We start from the raw sequence: 10,443 nt of genomic DNA on the forward strand, positions 1-10,443 counted from the left end.
CTTCTGCCTCAGCCTTCCAAGTAGCTGGAACAACAGGCGCACACTACCACACCCGGCTAACTTGTTTATATTTAAAACCCACAATGTGACATTTTGATATACATATACATTGTGAGATATTCACCACAATCAAACTAATTAACATATCCATTACCTCTGAGCAGTTAACATTGTGTGTATGTGTGTGTGTGTAAGTGTGTGGATGTGGTGAAAAGATTTAAGATTTATTCTCTTAGTAAATTACATATATAATACAGTCTTGTTAGCTATCACCACACTGTATATTAGATCTGCAGAACATATTCATCTAACATAACTGAAACTTTGTACCCTTTATTCAATATTGCCTCATTTACCCCTGCCTCCAATCCCTGGCAACTACTGTCCTACTCTCTGCTTCTATTAATTTGACTATTTTGGATTCCACATATAAGTGAGTCAGATAGTATTTGTCTTTCTGCACCTGACTTACCTCAATTAGCATAATTTACTTTTGCTCCATCTATGTGGTCACAAATGGTAGGATTTCCATCTTTTTAAAGGCTGAATAATTTTATGGTGTGTGTGTGTGTGTGTGTGTGTGTGTGTGTGTGTGTGTGTGTGTGTATATGACATTGTCTTTATCCATTCATTCGTTGAAGGACATTTAGGTTTTTTTGTGTATCATAACTATTGTGAATCGTTCTTCAAGGTACATGGCAGTACAGGCATCTTTTCATGATCCCAATTTCAATTCCTTTGGATACATACCCAGAAATGTACTCTATTGCCCAGTCTGGAGTACAGTGGCATGGTCATGACTACCACAACCTTGACTTGCTGGGCTCAGGCAGTACTTCCGCCTCAGCCTTCTAAGTAGCTGGAATTACAGGTGCATGCCACCACACCTGACTGATTTTTTTTGACTTATTGTAGAGATGAGGTCTTGCCAAGTTGCCCAGGCTTGTCTTGAACCCCTGAGCTCAGGCAATTCTCTTACCTCTGCCTCCCAAAGTGTTGAGATTACAGGCGTGAGCCATTATGCCTGGCCTATTATTAATTTTCTGAGGAACTTCCGTACTGTTTTTCATAAAGATTGTATTAATTTGCATTCTTTCCAGCAGTGTACAAGGATTCCTTTTTCTCTGCATCCTTGTCAACATTTGTTATCTCTTATCTTCCTGACAGTAACCACTCTAACAGATGGACATTGATATCTCCTCATAGTTTTGATTAGCATTTCCCTAATTATTAGAGTTGTTGAGCACCTTTTTCATACATACAGGCATACCTTGGTGATATTGAAGGTTTGGTTCCAAAAAATTCTGTAACCTGCTTTATTTTGAGAAAGTGGATCACACAAATTTATTGCTTTCTCAGTGTATGTTTATATTATGCTGTAGTCTGTTAATTGTGCAATACTACTGTGTGAAGAAACAATGTACCTACCTTAATTTAAAAATAATTTATTGCTAAAAAATGGTAACAATCGTTGGCGCCTTCAGCAAATTGTATTTTCTTTCTTTCTTTTTTTTTTTTGCTAGTGAAGGGTCTTGCCTCAGTATTGATGTCTGCTGACTGATCAGGGTGGTGATTGCTGAAGATTGGGGTGGCTGTGGCAGTTTCTGAAAATAAGATAACAATGAAGTTTGCCACATTGAGCAACTCTTTCTTTCACACACCTTTTCTGTGTAGCAGGCATGAGCCACTACATCTAGCTCAGAGTAATCTTTTAGTCGTATCACTTAGATTTTTAAAAAATATTAAATATGAAACAATAATCTTTATAATAATCCCTATGAGGTAATATTTTGTCCAATTATTCAGTGCACTATTGCAATAGACTCTGGAATTTCTGTTTATGAAGTCAACCTGAAATATCCTGGGAACCAAAACATCTAATGATGGAGACTGTTCTTTGTCTAGATGTTCCATATGAGGTCTTGACCCTGATTCTCAAGATACCAAGTTGAGTCCACTAAGAAATTCCAGTGGATACACTGTCCCATTGTTCCTAACATACCTTCTGTTCTGCTATTATAATGCATTCTACTTCATGACTTTACTCTCATTATGTGGTAGTGCTGTCACAACTTAGGACACAGGTCATGTTCAAAGGTGGTAGAATTACCACATAACATATTCCAGTGGTTTCCAAAGTCGAGTTTGTGATCTCTCTGGATTCACAAATTAAGTCATTGAACTCTGAAGAAAATATTAGAACTTATATTTATTGTTATAATTTTAAAAATCTTTGTTTTGCCTATATATAAGATGTAGTAAGTAGTGTATGCACATGTAGGTATATATACCCATATGGCCTCAAAAGTATTTTTTTGTAATGGGAATGAATGATCAAAAGCATTTTGAGAACAAGTAAGACTCTTATGAAACACCTGGGTAAAGGTTTTTATTTTGGGATCTATCAGTTCATAAATGAGCTTCATGGTATACAAAATTTTGTGTGTGTGTACATGTATCTTTCTTGTGAGAAAATTCATAGTTGTCATCATGTTTTCAAGGAAGTCTTTGACTTTATAAATTAAATAAAGTACTTACCTGAGATTTCTGGGCTGAAACTACTGAAACTTGTTTTGGAGGACAATATCTTGTTTACGGATAACTTCCTAGGCTAAACTAAATGGTACTTTATTTGAAAAATAAAATATATCATTAGATATGTATTCCTTTTAATACGCAAAGTTTTATTAATACTTGTAACTGAGAAACTGCTGCTAAGATTGTTGTTATTATCTCATAAATGTGTGTAACATTTGCTGCGTAGTCTCCTCGTGTCTCTGTTTTAACCTTTTTAAAAAAGTATTTTATTGTATCCTTAATCTTCTGTCTTTTAACTGTATTTTGCACTTCAGTCTGGGCGACAGTGAGACTCCAACTCAAAAAACAAACAAAAAAAACAATAAAAAAACAAAAAAACCCCCTGTATTTTGATATAGTGTTATCTTTCAAATTGAAACACATTGGCCCAGGCAGAAGTAACTACAGAAGAGCAACTTTTGAGATCTCCTGTTTTTAATCACACTGTTTATTTTTTGTTTGTTTTATTTTATTCTATTCTATTTTTTATTTTGTTTGTTTGTTTTGAGTCAAAGTCTCACTCTGTCACCCAGGCTGGAGTGCAGTGGCACAATCATGACTTATTGCAGCCTCGACCTCCTGGGTTTAGGTGATCCACCTCGGAGCCTCCCAAGTAGCTGGGACTACAGGTGCTTACTACCACACCTGGCTAACTTTTTGATTATTTGTAGAGACAAAGTCTTACTGTGTTGCCTAGGCTGGTCTTGAACTCCGGGGCTCAAATGATCCTCCTGCCTTGGCCTTCCAAAGTTCTGAGCTTACAGGAGTGAGCCATCACGTTCACCTACATTGTTTATATGTGAAGATTTTTCTCCTTGTCTCTGTAAGCTGCTTTTGTGGAGGCTTTACATAGTAGATAAGAGAATGGCACTGGAGTGGGAATGAGAGTTCAGCTCAAGTCAGCTAATAATGTGAAATTGCGTTTAGTCAAAGTTAATCTTGAAATCACCCATAAAATCCTTAAATCACCCATACAATATGAAATACATAATTTTGTTTATTCAACCCTATAGGCAGTTGTTATTATTTATTCTAACTCTCTGTAGTTTAAATTTTATATTGCTCCAAAGTAGGCTTCATTTCTTCCTTGAAGATCGTCGGCAATCCCATTATCTCTTACTTGACTGACTACTTGAATGATGTGATTTACTTGTATGTCTATTAATGGCCAGAAAAATCCTACCATTCACATATTTTTTCCAATATATATTGAACTCGGGGCACATGACTTTTTAAGTTACTTTTTAAATAAAAAGATGTTTTAAAATGTGTGCAGCTGAATTAAAGTAACTCCAGTGCATATGTGATATAATTCCACTGCATTTCCAGCTTCGCCCTTTTACTCTATAAGCCTATAACATTAAATTCAGACTAACAATTTTTATGGAAGGAAATTATCCTATTTGTTCATTTATGTAGTACATATTAAGTATGTATAAGGCATTATTCTAGGCATTGGAATTATAGGAGTGAAACAATTATAGGAGTGTCCTGTTCTTATAGAACTGACATTTTAGTGGGGAAAACAGGCAATAAATAAGCCAAAAAGGGGGAAAAATATATTTCAGGTAATATATGCCACGAAGAGTCATAATTAGGACAGAGGGCTATGGAGTGTCCAGCTGTTTTAGGTAAGAGAATTAAGAGTCTTCCTTTCCAAGGAGGTATATTTGAGCAGAGTCCTGAATGAAGAGAGGGGACAGGCAATTCCCCCAAAGAGGCAGCAGCAGGGGAGGTGTAAGGATTTGCTCAGGCATCTTTTTCATCATGACTCTTATTTCCTCTTATCGGTTATAGTCATTCTGTTTCAGTGGAGCGTGTAGTCTGCCATTCTCTCCATGTGGGCAGCACAATAGGTTTATTTTTACTGTAAGCATGAATTCCATCAGATGACAAGAGGCATTCGTTCTGACCCCATTGCTCATCACTTGCCAGTGACTGTGGCTTGTATGTGAAGTAGGTTAGGACTGCCTAGAGGTTGTCCCTCTAGACAACAGTTATGTATTTGGATGTGTTTTGTGATTTATTCATTCATTCGAGTCCCTCACATAACAGAAATGAAAAAGTCAATGGAATTTGATCTGATGTGTATTTTACTGTATAACTAATGAAATGATTTTATTAAGGGCTATTTTATTTATTTTTAACAGGAATCACTAGATTTGATCTACTTGGAGACTTTGGAAGGTTTAATTGGCTGGGGAATTTCTATATTGTATTATCCTACAATTTACTTTTTGCTATTGTGACAACATTATGTCTGGTCCGGAAATTCACCTCTGCAGTTCGAGAGGAACTTTTCAAGGCCCTAGGTAATCCTGAGGTTTATGGGTATTTTTTTCCCTCTTTCTACTAATTAATAATTTTAAGTCTTCAGCTGTTTTCGTTTTCCAAATAAATGTGTAAAATCTAAGAGGTCAAATTCAATCCACTACTTATTGATCATGATTTTGTACAAAATTGCCTCATGAAGTCTTAGTTTTCTCATCTGTAAAATAGTGATAATATCTTCTTCCTTTTGTTTGTTATAAATATTAACTGAAATAATTCGAGTCATTTCCTTAGCACAGTGCTTGACAAAGCATAAAAACTGGGTACACAGTAGCTCCTTTATTGTTATGATGTTGGTGGTTATGGTGGTGGTAAAGATGATACTGTGTCACAGACTTATTTTTTTGGCAATGATATCTTTTAGTTAAACCTTTTCCTTTTTTTTTTTTGAGGCTTGGCTTTTCCAGATATCAGGCTGACCAATAATTCTTTTCAGTAAGCCAAATAATTCAGGATAAAAATGTTAGCATTCTTGGCAAGCATTCTTGGCATTGATAGGAGAGAGGGGATTTATTGTTATATATTCCATGAGTCACCTGCACTGTAATTGTACTAAAAATTGGCAGGTTTTGCCGAAGTGTACAAATACAACCTATGGGTTTTTTAAATGTTTATTTCCACATTAGAGCTACACATATTTCAATTTCAAGTGTTTGTTTTTTGTGTCAAAGTCTCCCTGTGTCACTCAGGCTGGAGTGCAGTGGCACAATCACAGCTCACCGCAGCCTTGAACTCCTGGGCACAAGCAATCCTCCCGCCTCAATCCTGAGTAGCTAGGATACAGGCATACGCCACACCTAACTTATTCATTCATTCATTCATTTATTTTAGAGACCAGGTTTTGCTATATTGCCCAGGCTGATCTCAAATTCCTGAACTCAAGCAGTCCTCCCACCTCCTCCCAAATTACTGGGATTACAGATGTTAGCTACCACACCTGGCCTGTTTCAAGTTTTATACTTTAAAAATACCAGGACATATAAACTATCTTGGTTTTGAAGTATGTAATTTTGTGGCAAAAGAAGGCATTTATTATAGAAAATTGTGACATTGACACATTTACCTGAGTTACTACCATTTGAATGCTTATGTTCCATATTCCACTATAGCTTTTAGCTATTGCAAAAGGCCACCTATTGATTGATTCATTAAGGTACAATTTTCAGATAACTTAAACTATATGAGCAGCAATAAAGCTTCTCATACCACCAAGCCTTTCCAACCTTGATGTTTGAAAGGATGATCTTTGGAAGGAAAAAAAGATTCCAGATGATCTATTCATATGTATTTTACTTTGAATATGTTCTGTGAGTGGATAGCTGATGAAATATTGGCCTAAAAGGGAAAATTTATATCTCATTTCAGTTGAAGCATCAGATAATTTATAGATTTTAGGGCTTTGGTGTCATAAAACTGGCCAAATTAAAAACTACAAGATGAAGTGGGAATCAAACAATACTTTCAGTCAAATGTCTAGAGTTAAAATATAATTTTTAAACCTGTTGGAAAATCAGGAAGATTAGTTAGACATAATCTCAGATAATTTTTCACTTATGATTCACTAAATGAGATGATTGCAAATGAATTACAGTAGTTTAGCATTTGAATAAAGTGTTCTGGACATCATTTTGTTAAGGAAGCTTTTATTAAGGTAGTAAAATATAACTTTACCTGATATAAAAGGTCTTATATATTACATTAGTTATTTGACCATAAGAGACAATGGAATTATCAAGAGTTGCATAAAACTGTCTGGTAGATGGATTTACTTTTCTTCCTCAATTTTTTTGTTATTTACTCAGATGCTCTAAGGGGGTAATTTATACATAAAAAAGATTCTAAGTATATGTAATGTCTGAATGATCTGAGATCATACATATGATTTCAGTGAAAATCAAAATTTCGTGATAAAAATGTAACTATCAGCTAGGCTCGGTGGCTCAGCCTGTAACTCCAGCACTTTGGGAGGCCGAGGTAAGTGGATTGCCTGAGCCCGTGGATTCAAGACCAGCCTGGGTAACTATTGGCGAGACCTCATCTCTACAATAAATAAAATATTAGTCAGTTGTGGTAGCATGCATCTGTCGTTCCGGCTACTTGAAAGGCTGAGGTGGAAGGATCGCTGGAGCCCAGCAGGTTGATGCTGGGGTTGCCGTGAGCGTACCACTACACTCCAGCCTGGGCTAAGGAGTGAGACTCCAACTCAAAATAAAATAAAAAGGAACTCTATCCCCTTTCTTTTTTTGTGGGCTTTCCCCTCCACTTGGCTACTGTGTTCATTGATAATGATAGCATCCATCTCAGGGAATGTCTGGTATATAATAAACACTTAAAAATTTAGCTATGGCCATTGCCTTGTTAGACTCTGGTGTGGCCATGTTCTCTTTGATCTATGGCTGTTGCCATGTTTCCTGGCTTTGGCCCCGTCCCCCACCTTGGAGAGGTGAATCTTCTCTTTCTCTCTCTTTCTAATTAACTTTCTAAATAAACTATATTTTCTCATCTAAAAAAAATTAGCTGTGGTGATGGTAGTAATGGAGGTTTTTTGTTTTTTTTTTTTTAGTTTGTCTGTAGATGAGGGACATTGTAATTTTTCAGAATGCATTACCCTACGCTGCACCCAAATTTTAGAGGTTGAACTCAAATAATCTATCCTAAAAGGGTGATTCTGTTTTAGTTAGTCAATGAATACTTCATTGATCCTCTCTTTGCTCAGTCTGTTTCTAGCAAGCTTTATTTTAGCATACCTCACCACCCCCAACAGCTGTGGGTTACTGTTGTCCATGGCAGTTTGGCCACTCCTGTGTTGCATTGATTTTTTTTTTTCTTCCCATTCAAATGTAGAGAGGCTCTATTTTACCTTTTCTTTCATTAAGATATGCAGGTGACAGAAATTTAAAATTTTGGAGTACTGTGTTGGTTTAAGAGTGAGATAAAACTGCCTAGTAGTCAGGTAGATTACCATTGTAAATTGTAGGGGGCAAAGTCTTTTCCAGGTAAGTCTTTGAAGAATCATAAAGGTCTGAGCCTTGTGAAAATTATTTTCTTAAAACTTGTCCTTTAGATGTGCTGCTTTTGCACAGTTATGTGTCACATAATGATCTTTTGGTCAACAATGGACTGATTGCTTATACTACAGTGGTCATGTAAGATTATAATGGAACTGAACAATTCCTGTGGCCTAGTGTTGCTGTAATATCATAGAGCAATGCATTACCTTTTCTAGGTTTAAATATGTTTAGATACGCAAGTACCTACTACTGCGTTACAGTTATCTACAGGATTCAGTACAAGAACATGCTACAGGTTTGTAGCCCAGAAGCAATAGTCCATGCCATATAGTCTAGGTATGCAGTAGGCTATATCATCTAGGTTTGTGTAAGTACACTCTGTGATGTTCATACAAAGATGAAATCACCTCACAATGTATTTCTCAACTCGTATCCTTGTTGTTAAGCGGCACATGGCTATATTGTCATACGTCATTGTGCTTCATTTTTATTAAAGTGCTTGAAGCTTTATTACCACATAAACCGTTACATTTTCTTTTACCCTTCCTTCTTGTAAGAGCACAATGTTGTTCTCTAAATCAGTTACATTATATAAATAATTGCTATATGAACCAGAAGGAAATACATGTAATTTTAGAGGCAGTGATAATTTTTTATTCTGTGAAATATCTTTGAGTAGTGAAATATTATTTATGTTCATTTTGTTCTTTTGCCAATTCAGCTTGCTCTTTCTTTAACGTAATCTCTTGCAGTTTTTAAAATTACATGTTAGTATTTTGGTATGCCTTTTCCTACATTTTCTTGCATGGGCATATGTATGTGTGTATTTTAAAACAAAAACAGGAATATATCTGTCTCAGGTTTGGTTCCTTGAGAAGTATATTTTACATGGAGATAAGCTTGCCAGAAGAAGGTTTACTATAGGGGTTGGGAAAAAGGAAAAGGATGGAATTGTGCAGAGAGGACGTATGCTTCAATGTAGACACACTGGAAGCCTTGGCTGACCCGATGGGATGTTGTGACTATGATGACCCTTTAGAGAGCTACTGAATTGAGAAGGGGCAGGCCTTTAGACCCACACATGACATCCTGAAAGGGGATGTAACTTCCTACTCTATAACTGTCTTCGGCTTAGGCCTCCCCAGAGGAAGGTTGCTGGTTGAGAGAAGAGATCTTTCATTTCTAAAGGAGATCTGGCCAGCACATCACAGCTTCCAAGTTAAAACTTTACATTCTGTTTTATAAATCTCTTCCTGCTACCCTAACCCTTTCCCAACCACTCAACAATACATAATTTCTCACCATTTTCTTCATTTTTCTGCAGGGCTTCATAAACTTCACTTATCAAATTCTTCAAGGGATTCAGAAACAACCAAGCCTTCTGTAAATGGGCATCAGAAAGCACTGTGAGACACACAGCTGGCATGTTCTGCAATCAAGAGACCTGAGAACTCCAAACTCATGACATTCCTATCAGATATAGAAGCATTTTCATACTGACCTTGGTTTATGTTTAGGATCTAGGCCTGTCTGTTACTTTTTTCATGTTCTAGTAAGAACTTTGCTTTTGCTCATCTTTTTTTGAAATTTAACTTTCTGATAGACTGTAGTCTATAGTTAAGTGCAGATTCCTTAGAGACATACAGAAAAGCACATTCTTCTGTAGACACATTTGCTCACATCAGTAAATACAGTCATCTATATGAATTTTTTTCATCTGATATGAAAATGTTAGAAGATGCTGGGACTAAGGATTCACTTAAATCCCATTATATACTTTATTCAGAATGTAGACGCCTACTTGACAGGCATCCTTAGTACTAAGTGAAGGTTATTCAGAATTTTTTTTTTAATAGAGTTGGGGACTTACTCTGTTGCCCACACTGGTCTTGAACTCCTGGCCTCAAGCACTCCTCTCGCCTCAGCCTCCCAAAGTGCTGGGATTACAGGCATGAGCCACCACACCCCCCTAGAAAATGCATTTGTTAAATGCTATAGAAACTGCTTGTAGATGCTATTATTGCAGTGGGTGTGTTGGAACTGTAATGATCGCAAATTATGTTTTTTAATTTTTTTTAAAAAAGCATAATTTCTGATTTATGTTACAGAATGATATTGATTAGACTTGGAGCCAAGAGGAAAATACTAAATTCTTTTAAACCTGGAGCCTTGATAGAAAGCCTCATGAGTATCTTCTACTGTACAGTATAATAAGTTATGGTAGAAAGTATTATGGTAGGAAGTATTATGTAATCATAGTTTAATGATAGTTTATATGTATATAACTCAATATTACCTCTGATAATATAGTTGCCAGTGTTAAATACACTTGTAACTTAGATTTTGCCTTATAGGCTATATGTACACTCAGTTTTTTAAAGCATTTTTTTCAAAGCTCACTTAATTCCCTGTGCTTCTGTGATGCTTATGAAAACTATAAATGCTGAGTGATCGAAACCCCTTCTTTCCTCATATTCTTTAGGCTTTGGTTATTTTTGTATATGCCATTTTGAACTTCCGAGTT

General features: G+C 36.1%; 1 protein-coding gene across 1 annotated transcript in view; it reads left to right on the forward strand.

Moving 5' to 3' along the window:
* LMBR1 (limb development membrane protein 1) overlaps positions 1–9,827 on the forward strand; it is a 131,846-nt gene extending 122,019 nt beyond the window's left edge. Inside the window, exons 14-15 of the mRNA XM_021708813.1 lie at positions 4,728–4,889; positions 9,244–9,827. Of these exons, the coding sequence (XP_021564488.1) occupies positions 4,728–4,889; positions 9,244–9,329 (248 nt within the window). The 3' untranslated portion in view covers positions 9,330–9,827. The remainder of the gene's footprint in view (positions 1–4,727; positions 4,890–9,243) is intronic.
* The last annotated feature ends 616 nt before the right edge of the window (positions 9,828–10,443 follow it).

Source organism: Carlito syrichta, unplaced genomic scaffold, assembly GCF_000164805.1.
Source record: "Carlito syrichta isolate Samal-C Ts95f unplaced genomic scaffold, Tarsius_syrichta-2.0.1 Scaffold148917, whole genome shotgun sequence".
NCBI lineage: Eukaryota > Metazoa > Chordata > Mammalia > Primates > Tarsiidae > Carlito > Carlito syrichta.